General features: G+C 41.7%; 1 protein-coding gene across 2 annotated transcripts; it reads right to left on the bottom strand.

Annotated features, from left to right (window-relative positions):
- Positions 1-6,072: 6,072 nt before the first annotated feature.
- ARFRP1 (ADP-ribosylation factor related protein 1) lies at positions 6,073-17,272 on the bottom strand. 2 transcript variants are annotated; one of them, XM_009328425.1, is made up of 8 exons: positions 17,184-17,272; positions 16,548-16,647; positions 16,071-16,158; positions 15,503-15,585; positions 14,937-15,018; positions 14,380-14,450; positions 7,834-7,934; positions 6,073-6,264 (listed from the first exon to the last, which is right to left on the bottom strand). In XM_009328425.1, exons 1-8 carry the CDS (start codon positions 17,231-17,233, stop codon positions 6,177-6,179), a joined length of 663 nt encoding a protein of 220 aa, XP_009326700.1. In that variant the 5' UTR covers positions 17,234-17,272; the 3' UTR covers positions 6,073-6,176. The 2 variants fall into 2 exon arrangements, with proteins under 2 accessions (XP_009326700.1, XP_009326701.1); XM_009328426.1 differs by lacking the exon at positions 17,184-17,272 and having other exon boundaries at positions 16,548-16,657.
- Between the last annotated feature and the right edge of the window lie 399 nt (positions 17,273-17,671).

Raw genomic sequence — 17,671 nt, 5'->3', positions numbered from 1 at the left:
GCGTGAGGTCCAGCAAACAAAATAATGTGTGTTATACACCAGGAATGTTTCGTGTGGGATTTCCAACTTGTATAAAATTCCAGTGTGAAAAAGCACCTGCTCTAGTTTCTCTGGCATCCTTTGTCCTGATGAGAGCTTGGCAGAAGGCAAAGGCTCTTCCCACTTCTCCACTGCCTCTTATCTCCCTGGAGATAGATTCAAGCCAAATTTTAAGAGAAAACTGTGCCAAAAGGGATTTTTAAGAGGGCATCCAGCCTGCAACCTGTCTCCATGGCAGGGTCAATTCAGCCTGTTTTTCTCAATTGTCCACATTGCTTTTGGGAAACCTATAGACAAACAAACGCTTGGGAGTAATTTCTTTCAGCCTCTGAAAATGGTCCCAAGACTGAAGGCAAACTCAGTCTGCAGTGCTTCTTTTGGTAAAAGCTGAGGAGCATAAGCAGAGCTGCAAGCAGAGGCAGAATCCACTTTCCTTTATGTGTGGACACTGCCGTCTGTGGCTGCCAGTCAGTTACCATCTACGTTAATCAGATTTTTTTTAATTTAAAGGGATAATGGTCGAGACCAGTGACGGTGGCACTCTTCGCCTTTCTTAGCAGATCCCTCTAGAAGTTCTCTCCTTGAACTAATACCGCTTGCCAGCAGAGAAGTCCCAGGACACTGTTTCAAAAAATAATGAAATGCCCAACTCAATTCAGAAACCTTCAAGTACTTCAATCTAGGTTTTTAGCTGAGGACTGTTGTAACCTTACGTTTTCCAAAGCCCCAATGGTACCTCATAGTTTGTTATTCATGAGCACGCACTTCTGGAAATGATGACTAACCCAACAGTCTCATGCCCAGCTAAAACATCATCACTGAGGAGAAGCAAACTTCCAGACTTGCAGTAAACTGCCCTTTCTCTTGAGATTGCCATCTGTAATGTGTAAAGGCAGATCCTTACCTTAAATGAACTGATGGATGTGCTGGACTTGGTGTACAAATGATGTCATAGGATGTGTCAGCAGTACAGAAGTAGGATCATAAGGAAGAAGAGACTAACAATAGATCGATTAGGAATAAAACAACCCTACAGCATTGGAAAGGGTATTAAGTCCACCTCCCCATTACAGGCTGATTTCAGTTTAGCAGAGAGTAGGAAGGATGGCTGGGGGCACATCCCCCATACCTGCCTTCTGCTTGCTTCTTCACCTTGCTCCGAAACAGACGGTACTGGCCAGAGCCTTAAATAAGACGTTGGACTTAGCGCGAAGCTGTGTCTGATTTGTCCTGGTATTTCCCCTGGTTCTGTGGGACGGGATGTCATGGCGAGCGGGATGAGATCTGACATCAGCGTCACTGAGCAGCAGACCATCAGGCCGCTGCAGCAAGGCTAACACATCGCTGTTGATTGCACTAGGATGGGACGGGATTAGGTAGTACCAGCAAAAAGTGCTGTAACTCAGTTATTCTCTGTCTTTCCGTCGTTCCAAATGAAGATGAAATTGCCACCACGTGGACAGCACTGTGATTCATAGGGTACTCAAAAGCATTAGAAGTGTTTTTTTGTGGGTTTTTTTTTTTTTTTTAAAGGAATGCTCTTGCCTCCTGCTGCTAACAGCTAGTAAATGCATAGCAGGGAAATTCCAGATGGGTAAGAGAAAGTTAATCTGCCAATGTTCAAATAAGGCAAGTAGAATAACTACCATGGTTATTAGACACTTAGCTTTATCTCAGTGTAAAGCATGCTAAAGGAAAAAGTGATTACTAAGTACGGATGATGAATCTGTTTCACCTTGGGAAGATAAAGCACCTCTTCAGAGAAATAAATTGCTGTAAACAGGCATGGGCAAAACAGGTCCATATCAAGTGTATCAAAAATCTGAAAAACTGATTACATTTGAACTACTCAGAAACATCCTCGCTTTGGCTGGAGGTCTTGCAGGGGGGTCACTTGCCATGCAAAAGCATTTTAAATAAAAGTCTGTGCTTCCTGTAAGGACTTAAATAAAGCACAAGTCTAAAATATTGTAAATTTTTGATTAACTTACTGATCAAAATATAAAATAGTTACCAGCTACCAACATATCATCCTGGACTATCTCAGTGGGTTTTTTTTTTTAGAGGAGCTTATGCATTGACTACCATCCCTTTTCAGAATGCTTTTCCATGTCAGTTCGGTCCTATTCCATTAGTACTGAGGCATCATTAGCAGAATAGACCTGCTTATAGAGACTGAAGCTGCAATAAAACCAGCTGAAGGAGGAAGTCATCAGTGTCCTTGCGTAGCCATTTATGACCATGTAGAGCAGACGCAACCAAAAACCCCAGCTGACTTCGCAGCACTCCGTTGTCTTTGTGCTTCACGTAAAGTAACTGCACATAGTACGTGATCAGCAAGATCCAAGCCCAGGCTGTGCTTGCACAGCAAGACCTTTATCTTGCACCTGTCAGCTGATCAAGCTGAAATCTTTCACTGCAGTCATGCTGCAGCATGGAGGACACACCAAAGGAATTCAACAATTTGTTTATCTATCTGCTGGGCTTCCCCAGCACTCAGGAAATCTTTCGACAGTATCAGGTAGGTGCACTTTATCTGTAATGGTGGAAAAACCTGACCGCGAAGCTCCTTCCTAAAACAGACTCTGGGAGCCAAGCAACTACATCTGTATGCCCCTGCGGGTAACTGCTGTTACTGCTCTAGAAGCTAACTGAATGATAGCAAACCTTTCACTGCCGGTTTCAGAGAAATCCTCCCTGATTTCTTGTGGACATCAGAGCATGCTCATACTTATGTATCACAGCTGATGCATCTTTCTGGGTGAAAGAGTCTCCCACCCTTGAGAACTTGGAATTCTGAAGTCAAAACATTTGCTTTAGTTTAAGACCTCCTGCTGATACGTGCCACAAAGCAGTCTTTGTGTCTAGAAACCTGTGAGAACAGCTATGGCCTTGAGGTTAAAACTGTTCTTCCTCCCTGGTCTCCTAGGGAATAGGGAGAGGAAGAGATCTGAGAAGAGTATGTAGGAAAGCTTAGAAAACCCCTGGTGTCCCATTAAGCAGGCATTTTAAGTTACTTGCCTAAGAAGTGTTTTGTTTCGCAGCAAGGCACTTTTGTCCACCAGTCACTGTTTTACATCTTCAGTTTAAGTGTTAGCACCAACCCTGCCAACCGAAACAAGAACCAGGACCACAGAGATACCTTGAAAATACCCAGGCTTTCAGAGATGGCCAAGTGAGAGAGATTTCCCTTACAGTCAATGGCCACTGGGTATCAAATACTTTTGTACACTTGCAACTCTCAGCCCTACATCACACGCTTCTTACAGTGAGTGCTCTTCAAGGGATCCTCAACGTTCACAGAGCGTGTAAGAAACCAGGGATTGGTCACTAAGTTTGAAGGACCCTAATGAAACCTCTGGTGTCTGAGTTAGATCTACGGCAGTTTAATCTTCTGGGCTATGGTATTGACATTGGCACCATTCAAATACCACCTCTTCTAACAGCAGCAAGTAATTGAAAGGAATTTGAAATCTTACCTGACAGTTTGCCCAGCCTTCTTCTATCCTAGCATTACCAAGAAGTGAGATTCTGCTCTCCAGTATGCAATTAGTTCCACTGACTTCATGTGCTTAATGACATAACCCAGCTGCCCTCGCGCTTTGACCCAAATGTGAGGGAATGAATTCTGTTCTCGTAAAAAAAATCTGCAGTGAGTTGCATGCAGAAAAATTAGCAGAAAATTCTTTGACAGATGCCAAATAACGTATCTTTAAACAAATACTACCATCTAACTTGCTCAACTAGAGCTTGAATAATGTCCCCTTAGTTATGTGAGGAAACAGCACAGAATGGTCACCAGTGCCAGGAGTAACTAAAACATGCGAAGAGCAACACCCACTGCCAAATCGCTGTAAAATACGTGTAAAAATAGATATTTGGCAAAATGTTAGTGATATGTCAGCAGAATTACTAGCTGGGTAGGCTACATAAGAAGTGAGCACTATTTGACTTTGAGAGCTGCCTTTCTGTTCTTTCTTGCATTTCGAAAAACTAGAGGGCTAAGTACCACTATTTCCGAACATCGGTTGTTTCAGCAAGAGAAGTTCAAAGAAGTAGGAAGCTTTATTGCATACTGATTTCTCCCTGCCCAGAGGTTCAGCTTTCGGCCTAGAAAGATCACAGACAGGGCCTCAATTCATTCCAGTTACAGAAGATACCAATTATTCTTACAATTAAAGAGAATGCACAACAGAGAGACTGGCAGTCAAAGCAAGGCAGTTCTTCTGGAGTTCGTGTCCTGTTAAGAATACCCATTTTAAAGAGTGTACCATTGTGCAGTGGCTGGCTTCCATATCTGCATTTACCACAGGTAAAAATTACGAATCAACTTGTCGACTGAAAACTGAGCTATAATCAACACTGTCCCTCCCCATTATACAAACAGCAGCATAACAGGGCCAGTAACACCACCTATAGTAACCATGGGGCTGGAGCAGCAAGGTATCTTCTCAGTTAGGAGGGACAGCCATTCCCCAGGTTCTCCCTCCCCTTTCATGTTCACCTACGCAGTTCCTTCAGGAGTTCCTTCATATCACTGGCCTCTAGCCTGTTAGACTAACAAATCAAGAATCACGTAAGAAACCAGGGACCAGGGATTGGTTTTTAAGTTTCCTAATGAAACCTCTGGTGTCTGAGTTAGATCTACGGCAGTTTAATTCTTCTGGGCTATGGTATTGACATTGGCACCATTCAAATTCAAATACCACCTCTTCTAACAGCAGCAAGTAATTGAAAGGAATTTGATATCTTACCTGACAGTTTGCCCAGCCTTCTTCTATCCTAGCATTACTGAGAAGTGAGATTCTGCTCTCCAGTATGCAATTAGTTCCACTGACTTCATGTGCTTAATGACATAACCCAGCTGCCCTCGCGCTTTGACCCAAATGTGAGGGAATGAATTCTGTTCTCGTAAAAAAAATCTGCAGTGAGTTGCATGCAGAAAAATTAGCAGAAAATTCTTTGACAGATGCCAAATAACGTATCTTTAAACAAATACTACCATCTAACTTGCTCAACTAGAGCTTGAATAATGTCCCCTTAGTTATGTGAGGAAACAGCACAGAATGGTCACCAGTGCCAGGAGTAACTAAAACATGCGAAGAGCAACACCCACTGCCAAATCGCTGTAAAATACGTGTAAAAATAGATATTTGGCAAAATGTTAGTGATATGTCAGCAGAATTACTAGCTGGGTAGGCTACATAAGAAGTGAGCACTATTTGACTTTGAGAGCTGCCTTTCTGTTCTTTCTTGCATTTCGAAAAACTAGAGGGCTAAGTACCACTATTTCCGAACATCGGTTGTTTCAGCAAGAGAAGTTCAAAGAAGTAGGAAGCTTTATTGCATACTGATTTCTCCCTGCCCAGAGGTTCAGCTTTCGGCCTAGAAAGATCACAGACAGGGCCTCAATTCATTCCAGTTACAGAAGATACCAATTATTCTTACAATTAAAGAGAATGCACAACAGAGAGACTGGCAGTCAAAGCAAGGCAGTTCTTCTGGAGTTCGTGTCCTGTTAAGAATACCCATTTTAAAGAGTGTACCATTGTGCAGTGGCTGGCTTCCATATCTGCATTTACCACAGGTAAAAATTACGAATCAACTTGTCGACTGAAAACTGAGCTATAATCAACACTGTCCCTCCCCATTATACAAACAGCAGCATAACAGGGCCAGTAACACCACCTATAGTAACCATGGGGCTGGAGCAGCAAGGTATCTTCTCAGTTAGGAGGGACAGCCATTCCCCAGGTTCTCCCTCCCCTTTCATGTTCACCTACGCAGTTCCTTCAGGAGTTCCTTCATATCACTGGCCTCTAGCCTGTTAGACTAACAAATCAAGAATCACAAAGTAATACAGTAGAAAATTAAGTCCTTTGCATCTGCAACAATATGTAGATTGCCACTCAGTCTATGCTCTCAGGCCAACGACTTAATACTTAATGTAAGAGATTCCCACCCCCCACCCAGTCGGAATCCTTTGCTCAAGTTTTTTTAGACACAGAAAGAGAATGTTTGTCTCCTAACTTAGGAAAGAATCAGGTGTAATAGGAATCCAGTGGACCACCTTCTTTAAAGAGAACACAAAACTGTGTGGAAAAAGATTGTCCGTTCCTTGGCTGACTTGGAATTTCTTACGTGATGTCCTTCTTTCTCGGGGGCCGGTGAATATTCCTCACCACGCACTTCACCATCCATTCAATTCCCTCGTTCAGTCCTTTGCTAAGGAAATAAGATAAGTAGACAAGATTTAAAAAAAAAAAAAAAAAAAAAATCAACAAAAGAACAAACAAACAAGAACAAGAACATGGCTCATGTAGTCCCTAACTGAGCTCTTACAAGAGCAAGTGAAGGGTTCTGCAGTTATTTATTGGCATTACTGTTAGTTTCTCATACACACAAACAGTGGGGATCTGATTTCTTTTAACTCGGTATGTAAACTCCATCCTTTACTTTTCTGGTGTCTGTACAAGTCTACATCCAATTTAGTTAGTCATCAACTCTGTGGAAACCTTGGGATGAACAAGCATCAAACCACTTGACAGTCAGCTGGTTTGAGGTTATTTTGCTACAAGCCTCAGGCTAGTTGTATCAGATCTTCCAATCCTGGCTACAACTTTCTGTTATCATCCGTGCTGGGACTGCCAAGCCAGTCACCAGCTCACTGCTCTGCCCAGCTTCCCAGCCATGACTTCCACAGTTGTTTTTTTTTTTTAGTACAAACTGAAATTTTGAAAGGAAATTCCACACAGATTAAAACTAGAAGCGTTTGCACAAAAACCACAACAATTGAAAAGGTTGCATTTCATAAGATTATTATCTAATACTTCTCTTCCAGTCAGTGCTTAACCATTGTTCTTGTGGTCATTCATCTGCTTAACGGCATTTGATTCTTAGCAATGCAGACAAGAGATTTTTCTCATGGTTTAAGAAGCTTTTCTTATCCTTTGCAATAGCTTGTATAATAATACAGCTTTCTTGCTAGATTAAAAAAAGAAGAAATCTCAAAACTCTGGATTCAGCACAGGCAGTAGTTCAGACTGGAGTATTTCCAGCCATCCAGAACAGTACTTTTGACTTATGCCAAATAGCACTGTTCACCCAAAGACCTGAAAGCGTAACCAAAGTACTGCAAGACTCAATGTGCAATAGCGATGCTAAGACGTCAAGAATCTCGTGGGTCGGTCAAAGTCACAGCATGCAGCTGTGTGGCGTGCAGCTGCATAGGCCTGAAGAAGAATCAGTCTCCCAAATTTTGGTCTGTTCTAGTCATTGTATCTTAAACCACAGGCGTCCCCAGTGTAAGAACACTCTTGGACATTGTTATATTATCTACATAACAAAGCTCATCTGCACACCAAAAAATATGAAAGCAAGAGCATAACCTCTCTGCCAACAATGGAACACCACTCATTTCTTTGGCAGGGTCATAAACAGCTATATTTTCAACTGACTTCGTACATAAAAGCCAGGAGCTGCAGCAAGCCAATGACCGCAAAGATTGTTGTGTACGGAGAAGGGATGATAGAGGACAAGAATCAACAGCTCCATATGCCTCCAAGTCCCGTTGCTCTCAGCCAGTAGAACATTTTCATCGTGTTTCATAGGCGGGATTTACAGATGAAGTTACTGACCTGGTGCAAGTCCAAGGTTCACAAACAAGTATCTGCCACTGCTGGGAAGGAAGCGCAGCTCCCTTCCAGGGGTTATTGAATCCTATAGTACTGCTCTGCTTGTGTGACGCCCTGCAGCTGTTCAGTTAACCAAAACACCATCCCTTCTCACACTTACCCAGTAAGAGCAGAGCAGGCTTGTGTCAGGCAGTCTCTCTTCCCAATTTTGTTAATGCAGTCACTAAATGCTGTCTTGATGTCAGGTATTGACAGACAAGTCTGCAAGGGAAACCAAAGAAGAGCTTGCTTTCTGTGCTACAAGAGGTGGTGACCTTCTTCCAAAATGAATCCTACCACATCCACAGTTCTGCTTCAGTCAGGACGGCACAACGCTGTTATGTTAAACCCCCTCACCCACTAACACAGCAAATTTACTTCTTTACATTCCAAAAAAAATGAACATATTCTTTTTTCACCAAAGAGAATGCTATTTTCAGACAGTATACATGCACCTCCCTGACCCTCAAGATGTACATTTCTAAACAAATAGTCATGAAAACGAGCACAACCTGCACACCCTCGGGATACTCCTTCCAGGCCGCCCCAATCATCACACACAAGTTCTGTCTACCAGAACACTACAAGAGCGCATCTATTTACAAAGCCTTTCGAAACGGTGTACCTGGCAGAATCCCAGACAAGCCAGTTCCTGTAGCTGACTCTTTGCCAATGGCCTGGATCACGTGCCCCTACACACGCACTCTCAGAAAATGGCTTGGACGTGATTTTTCCTAAGTTCTCAGCATGTTCCTTGACATTAAAGGCATAGCTGGTCTGGACTTGTTTGTTTGCATTTTGCATGCAGGAGAAAATGCTGACAACACTAAATGCAGCACATGTTCTGATGCCTGGTGTCACTTTGTTCTTGATCACCATCAGGTCTTGCACTTGTGTAAGGCTGCTAGGAGATTGCTGGGAAGTGGTTTTGAAATACACAAATGCATAAACCCCCCAGTAAACCAGTGGATTACTTTCCTGACATAAGTCACAGTGTTACCCCAAAAATTCTATTCTTAGAGTTACAAACACAACAAAAGTAAACTTGCCCTACTCAAGTCTAGACTTGCATCTTCCTCCCTGAACACAGGAAGCAGGTACAAGAAAAATCACCAGCCTTTAAATCCTTTTCTGATCTCAGTGCTCACTTTTTCTTCAGAAGCCTTGGACAAGCCATTTAAGCACTTTAGCTGGCCACGAGCGCAGCTTTCTTCCACTCTCTGCAAAGGCATTTTGGACCTTCAATGAGGCTCGAATACACGTTTTGGGCAGGTGCTTACTCAAATGCCAAATTGGACCCTTGTGAGTCTTGAGGATTAGTCCAAGTGGATGTACACTTTGAAAGAGCAGACTACCTGCAAACAGGAATTCAGTCTTCTACAAGTCTGGGCCTTAACGTAGCAGAAAGATGGAAATTGATACCAGCTATCCATTTTGCAAAATACTGGTTCTGGAGAAATTAAATACAGGAAACTACTGTGGGGATGACCATGTGACAAATAAGCAGGTTTCAATGCTTATAAATAAGAAGGGTTCTTAAGAAATGGCTTGAGAGGAGTTTAATGACAACCAATTCACACAGTGCCCTTGAATCCAGAGACTTGTGATTTTCCACTGTGAAGGGCCTAGAATCCATTAGTTGCACAACTTTTGATGACTGTACTTTCTTATGACCTAAGTTACATTTCAAACTTGCAGTTTCAATCAATGAGCTGGAAACTGTATCCAGAAATGTTACTTACTTCACTGCACCAAAGCCCTAACAGCTTACTTCAGGATTTCTGCCAAATGAAAAACCTGCAAGTCATAAAGATGAACTGTCATCCACAGGATAAATAGTTAAATAAATTAAAAGAAAAAAAAAAAATCAAATGCTAACTTTAGAGGAAGTCAGACTGGACTTGGGAGTTGGAATTCATACCAGTAGGTCTGGAAGATGGGCAAGAGATTACTACCAAACAACCATTCTCTACAAGTTTGTAAAAGATGCTACTTTAGTTTTGGTATGATGTTCACTGCCAAATAAGAAAGAAAAGGGGTCCAACTGCCTCTTGATTTAAGCCAAAGCTCTAGACAAGTCAATTACCCAACAACTGGGAAGGAAGAAGAGCTGCATGTCAGTAATTTGAGCTATTTTTCATGTCGTCGCTTTTTTTCAGCAAATGAGACTTGGCAGCAGGAAGGTGAAATCCCAAGGCAGCTGAAATGGAGCGAACGTTTCTTGAAATATACACAGTTTAATATCGTAGTATAATAATTTCTCCTTTTTGGAATGATGATATATTTTAAAATCTTTTTAAAATAAATTTGAGAGAAAGTGTTCAAGGTAGGAAACAACAGCGCAGAGCATAGTCATGCTGTCCTTTATTTCTGCTTACACAGGCCTGTGCAAAGCAACCAGGCAACGGACTTCCCAAAAACCACCAGCAGACCAGTACACCTGCACATATCCAGCAGCACAGGGAATCCACCTCCTTCACCTTGTCCATCCCTGAGGCCTTTGAGAAGTCCACTTTTCCCAGTGCAGCTTACAACCGCTGTAGCCATTTTTTCCCCCAGCTTAATCCATTACAATCACTTCCCTTTCTCCCCCTCTGGTATAATCGTGGCCTGCTCTAACTTCCACACAGCTGTCCAGCCATTGCTCTCCATAGAAATCTGCATCAGAAGGAGTTTTGCTTCTGAGGAGACTTTGCACCATTTACATCGTTTATAGTAGGATGTCTCTGCATCACAACACTACACCTGTTTTGAGGAACATCTTTTTCCCCTTGGCATGAAGTACAGTAACACAGCAGAGGGGACAGCACCACTACCAGAGAAGCCTTGTTTTAGTGTTCAAGGGGAAGCCATGAACTGGAAATCTTGTCTTACAGCAGAGGATGAGGCAGATTACCCATCACTTCAACCATCTGAACTTCTCATGCTTAGCAGAAAATGTCAGCTGTGGTTTCCAAGTTCCCCGCTTTTCCACCTACAAAAATATTCGTTTACAGATGTGTTTTGTTCCTCAACTGAAACCACATAAACCAAGAGCAAACTAGGGAAGCTGGATTTGTGATCACGTAAATAGTGTACCATTACAATAATAAAATCCACAGGTGACCTTTCTGGAGCGATGTTATCTACCGTACATTTCAGAGGAAACTCACACAACTTGACAAATCGTATTTCTCTCAACTTCCTCAAAAGAATGCACTGTAAACCACCTTTTCATGAAGGCTCTTCAAGGCATAGTCTAGCCAGGACTGATCTGCCTGCACAACCAAATTCCTTTTATGAAGGCTTCAGAACAGCATTACCCAAATTAAGACTCAGGAATGGTACACCTAGAAATATATCGAGCAGCAAGGCTCCATTTCTGGAGTCGCCTGCAGAAAAGCACGAACAGCTGTTTTAGGCAAAAAAGGTTGCATTGTAGAGTCTTTATCCATTTGCCAAATCCACTGCAGGAAAGACAATGCTGCTGCTTGGCCTCAGATCAGGATAAAACCTGAAGTATAGACTCGTCAGCCATCTCAAGAGTAATAGATCGGCAGAACGGAACTAAAACGGAAACAACAGAAAGGTGGATAGCCTAAGGAAAACTATTTAATAAAAAGTCTAACCAACCTGACCTATGTTCTGTGCTACCTTTTCTTACAAGCCTATTCTAAATTAAAACTTAAGCTTGTTTAAATTAAAACAAGCTTATTTACTAAAACTAATTTTACAGGGAAGCTGTGGTATTTCTTAAGTTGGAAATTAGAATGGCCGTCATGCAGAAGGCCTATTTTCTAACAACTGTGTGGAAAATAGGTAACACTATGAGTCTTCAAATACATGCTGCTACTCACCATGACTCCTCTCATTTTCCAAAGACACGAGGAGTCTTACCAACATTCTGCAGATTTCAAATTACATTTCCAAAATTTATCTTAAGATTAGGAAAGCAAAACTTCCTCCCAAGGACATCATACAACACCCGATTATTTTCATATGTCATTTTTTCAGCTCAGCTTTTCCAGTATTTTTAATAGCGTTGCAAAATGAGCCATTCTATCCTCAAGTTTTAACAGTTCATTGTACAGCTCAGAAATATACAGCTTTTATAAACCTTTAAACAGCTGCATTCACATCAAAACGGCAAATATAAATTCTTACTTTGCAGCTTTTTCTGCAGTAAACGGTAGGTAAGCAGAACTGCCTAATATTTCCAAAAGTGGCGTTCTGACTTGAAAGAGAGTCCACATGAATTATTATATATTAGAAATTTAATTCCCCTACAAAGCAATAGTTCTTTAAAAAACAAACCAAAACAAACTCCCTCCCACAACACACATTTGACCCAGTCTTTTAATTAATTACAAAACGATCCAGTTTTGAAGCCCCTGCTAAATGCAGAGCATTCTCCTGGTACAAAAAAATTCATATACAGTATTGTCACAATATTAGAACTGGTATTTTGCAGTCTACAACTGTATTTCATCTCCTGATGTGGCCAGACACCACTCATGCTTGGCAGTGCTGAGTGGATGCAGTTTACCCTAGGGTATTGGTGCTTACTAACGTCAGAATTCTTTTCTACAAGGAATTTAGCATCAGGGCCAAAAAATTCTTACACTTTATGCAATTTCAGGCATTTCAGGCATTGAGTCAGAACTTGTGTTAGCTTACTGAAAGGAATGTAAACTTGAAAAAAAAAAAAGTCAGACATGCTACTTCTGATATATTCCACAAGTCGTCTGCCGGCCTTTAAAGAGGCAATCATCGTGAATTATCTTTCATCCACATATAGCAGCAGGGTTAAGATACCACTTACCCTCCCGTATCATGATCCACGTTAACGACAGAGGGGTGCTGGTGAGAATTCCCCACACTATATGTCTGGGGATCCAGAGCAGAAAAATCTCTACCAATGATAATCCTGTAACGTTCAATTTTCTTCCAGACATCTTCAATTCTGCTAGATCAGTGGAAGAGAAACAGGCCTTCCAGTTTTCTAAACCTTGCTTAAGGGAGCCTGAATAGTTACTGAAAAATAAGCTACAGTCTCTTTAATGTTTTATTAATAGCACTGATGTCTCTCTGCTCTGTGTCCATATCCAAGATGATACTCTAGGAACAGACCTCTAAATATACAATTTAGGCATTTCTTAAAAATAGGTATACCTCCGGTCGGTACAGTTTTGCTAATCTCTTGTCACAGTTCTACGACTGCATAAAGGCACTGAATCTGTGGGCTGGACTTGGACCCTCCAGAAGGGGCAAGGAGTCAATCACAGTTTTTATGCCAAGAGCCTGTTCCAAATACCTCTTTCTAGTTGTATAAAGAAGTCCACTTGTTCAACCATTTTTCTTTAGTCTGGCTAGAGTGCCAGAAGAGCTGGCTTTTGCAGTATGCCCATAACAAAATAGACATATACAGCCATAAGGAAAATCGGAACAGCTTTCCAGGTCACTGCATACAGTTTAATGCTCAACAGCTAAAGGTAAGAGTGCAGACTGCTCCCTGCTGTAAAGCTGTAGTGTTGCATGGAAATATGAGAGTAAATATTCTGGTTTCCACACAGAGAAGACAGTCGATTTCCCCACACGCCAGAGATCACAGCAAAGTCAGGACCACAAATCAGGAGTCCCGTCTCAATCTCATGCTGCCTTTTAAGTGGAACTACATTTCTTTTATTTCTATGACTAGATAATCTTATGATCACCCAAACAAATCTTTTGTGTTGTACACGTGAAGCGTAACCAAATCCTCCTTTAAAGCCAAAGTGATCTCTCTGTAAGTCCCAAGTATTTCCCACAAGTACACTCACTGAGATAGGTGTAAAGTCTAGGGGAAGAAGCTGGGAAGTATTAGCATACTTTGAAACAGATATGACCACAGCTGCCAGGGCTGGTACTCCAAATTCTACTGAAGTCTCTGGCTCCATCTAGAGATTAATCTCTCAAACTGCAGTACTGGAATTCCAGGTACAATGCATGGAAAGGAGGAAAACATGGAAAATACCACGACCACTTCAGGCACTCTCTTCCCTTTTTTCCATGCCAGGGGAGATGAGGACTGCCCTGGATGCGTCACCTAAACAGTCACACTGTAGCGCCCACTACCTTGTCAAATACAAAACAAGAGTTTTGCAGTTCTGGATATGCTAGAAAGAACTAAAATTGTACTATCAAGAAAAAGTATTCCTTGCCATTCACTGCTGTCATTGATGGAATGCTCTAGGACAAACGGAATGTTTCATTGAACAGATCTTATCTGGTTATGGGAAAAGGATGCTATTGCTTCACATACATTTGTTGTGCTGTTCCCAGGTAATAGTAGAGCAGCATAAACAAAGTGCACTGAACATTTTTTTGCTGAATAAACAGGAAAAAACGGTATCAAGATACCAAGTCACGGTACAAGACAGACCCACGATAGCTACGTAGTCTGTTCTGTTTACATAAAAAGTTCAAAACAGCCGAGATGGGTGTGCCTGTAGTACGCTCACTTATGCCACTGGAAAAGGGTTGGAGGAGAAAGGAAAAAATTAAAACTAAATTCAAACCAACTATTCCCAGCAGCGGCAAAGCACCATAGGATCAGTCCAGGAATGTGAAACAAATTCAACATGAATGCAGAGGTCACCTTTCCAAGGCTTATTTGCTCACTTAAGAAGTAAATCTGCAATAATCTTACCTCTACATCCTGCTTGTTAGCTAACACCAGAATGGGAACCCCTTCCAGGGCTTCGCTGGTAATCATCTTCTCTATAAAGCACAGAAACAAAAACAGAGGTTTAGTCAGTTCTGGAAGATACAGTTGTGCAAATGCCTGGCACAGACTATCTGGACACAGGGATAAAGCAAGATGCTCCTTCTTGCATTACAGTTTCATTTGATACAACATTTCAGGTCTATTTTCTTCACAGATTTTTTTCCAGATCAAACTCCAAACTTGATTTTGATCACATACTGAGAATTAACGAGGTGATAAATGTAGAATGAGGAATAAAAATTCTAACATCATTAGCATAAGCACAAAAAAGAGATTCAAGGTCATTATAGGCAACAAAAGTGAGTCCTGTGTTACAGACAAGACAGACTTCAACAAAAAAGTGCAAAAGCACTACAGATGTGTCATCAACAGGCCACACAGCTTACTTCAAGGACACAGGAACAGACATGACAGTAGTGAGAGAACTGTGCCGCAATACACGATGCAATCACAGTCCAGGTAAAACACAATGTACTCACCAAAAGCTCTTTTAGATTCTGAGAGCCTCTCCTCATCAGTGGAGTCAATAACATAGATCACTCCATGAGATTCAGCATAGTACTGAAAGGATAACACAGATATTAGTGTATCTATTTGTTAGGACCATTTGTCCCTCTTCCTGATTTTTTTTTTCTCTTCAATTTGGTAAAATTTTGATACACATTGAAGAGATCAACCAGTTAGAGCCAGCTGTTTCCATAGTATATGTCCGGAGAGAAGAATGGTGGCACACAGAATGCATTGCCTGTTCTGTCTGCAGGCCTACTGAGTACAACAGATGAAAAAGCTTATCTGTCCCCCCAAAAAGCTTCTCTCTACTGGCACAACCCTCAGATATGGGTTGGTAATTGCTGTCTGTAAACACTAATGCAAACATTAAGCATTATCTTTGCTAATCTCACACAGATATAGCTGAATCTCTGGAAAAGTGTTGATGCTAAATACTAGGGTTACCAATAAGCCTGTATGATTACTAAATGCTCATACTGCTTCAATTCTAAAAGAGACAAAAACATTTCTAAAAGAAAAAAAATACGTCTCCGACCTTGTCCCAAAGAGACTGTAGCTCCTCCTGTCCGCCCAGATCCCAGAACATTAGCCGAGTTTTGCCAACATCAATAGTACCAACTAGAGGGAAAGAAGAAAAAACAATCCAATGAAAACTAAAGGTGTTCTCTGAAGCACAAACACCTGCGCACCCCCCGAAGAAATCTGGGGGAGAACAGTCTTCGAAAGGAACAAATCACATCCAGTGGCTACTTTCAACAACAGAACAATACCTTTGCAAAGAGTGACTGCTGATACCAGACGGAGTTGTATCAGTGCAAGTAACAAAAGAATCAGGCCAACAAATGACCTCCAGTGAAATTTAGCTTAACCTCTGAGCAGAGCGCTGAAACGGGATTCTTGGTTTGTTAAGACTTCAGGGTTTTTTCTCATAAGCTAAGCAAGCCTATTTTATTCTCTTCCAAAAAGACATGGGGAGTTGGGAGATATGACCTCTACTTCCAGGAACTATTTTGCCCCTGTCCATTCTTAAATATTTCAAACAAGAACCAGCTGTTGTCTCATTGTGCAGGAAAGCTGAAAAAAATCCAGACAGATTTACTTACTGTTTAAGCCTACAGTGGTTGTGATTTTGGACAAACTCATCCCTTTGTAGTTCTTGTTAAATCGAGTTTTAGTTTGTTCAAGGAAGGTCTGAAAAAAACAAGGAAAAGTATTTACTCTCAAATATTTTCCTGGCCGAGGTAATCCTAACCCAAACCTGCCTTTTCATTTCTGCAGAATCCCACTCCAGCAGATACTGCCCTACCTAACCTTGGAACAAACCACTCTTCTTGTTCCCTGTTTTAGCAAGGAAATAAGGGATCACAAGTGATTACAGGATTACCAAAGCCTCAGCTACCTCCCTGAAAGCTTATGCTAAATTTAAGTAAGAGGGAAAAGTTGATTCTTTGGTGTGATATCACTAAAATAACTCATGATACAGCTGCAGAAAGATTGACCTCTCTGTTGGAAGTTTTATCTTTGGAGGATGTTTAGAATCGCGTGTGCCCTCCATACAATTGGTAATAAACAGCACTTACGGTTTTACCAGCATTGTCCAAACCAAGGATCAAGATGCAGTACTCATCCCTCTGGAACATGTATTTATAGAGTCCAGACAGCAGAGTATACATCCTGCTCCTGCAACAAGTACCAGGAAATCATTAACAAACAGGTCATTTCCAAAAGTCTCTCATTCCACAACGCAAGTTTTCCCCAACACCAGATAAATAAATGACGTTATACTTTTATCAGTAACTCTCGTATTTAGGCAATCCAAGGACAAATCACAGATCTAAGAGAGATCATGCTAACGGCTCAAGACCAAATTTTCAAATGCACACAAGTGAGGGATTATCTTCCAAAGAGCTTAACCTCTGTTTCTGCACATAGTGCCCGGCATCCACTGCAAACTCAACCCTCATTGAAAACTACCCTGTCTGCTTGGGGGCCTAAAGGAGAGCTAAAGAAGAGCTTGAACGTCTTTTGCGGTACACGTAAGACCCACAGAAAATGAAGCCAACTTCGTACAAATACACAGAATGGGTATTTTGAGCAAGATGCGCAGGTTGGTGTCGTCGTCCCCTTGTTCCCAATCCATATAACAGTATCATGGGATCTTTAATGGTCGAACTGAGCGCAGCATATCTTAAAGGCGCATAAAACCCCCTACTTACCTTAATTTAAGCCTTATCCAGCAACAGTCTTCTGTTATGGTATCCACCATACAAGTATTTTGTCATCTTACAATGCCATGAAGACAAGATAGGTAAGTTAACGAGCCAAGAGCACAAGACTAAGAACCAGACAAAGCGACACCAACACCTGCAGGAGCCCACACTTTTTTTGTTGTTGGATTTGCACCAAGTGGAAAAGATTTGCTCAGACGCAGGAAGTATTGGTACCAAGTGCTACAGCTGACTCACGGAACATTGCAACAACTCTTCTGCTTAAATACAGACAAAGGGAACCTCAAGGCAAAGACTTTGAGAAGCGGCTGTCTTTGAGCAAGTGTGCAGATAAATGATCACTTTGAGATCAAACAACATTGCCGGGGAAAAAAGGGAAAAAAAAAGCGTTCCAGACCAGAAGTGAGGGATTTCTCAGGCTGGGGCAATCAGCGCGAGGACAGGGCACCTCAGGGCGCAGGGGCTTTACCCCCCGG

This window comes from Pygoscelis adeliae, unplaced genomic scaffold, assembly GCF_000699105.1.
Source record: "Pygoscelis adeliae isolate BGI_AS28 unplaced genomic scaffold, ASM69910v1 Scaffold287, whole genome shotgun sequence".
In the NCBI taxonomy this organism is placed as follows: Eukaryota; Metazoa; Chordata; class Aves; order Sphenisciformes; family Spheniscidae; genus Pygoscelis; species Pygoscelis adeliae.
Note: the sequence above shows the minus strand (reverse complement) of the source record. Positions and strands in the feature narration are given on the sequence as shown.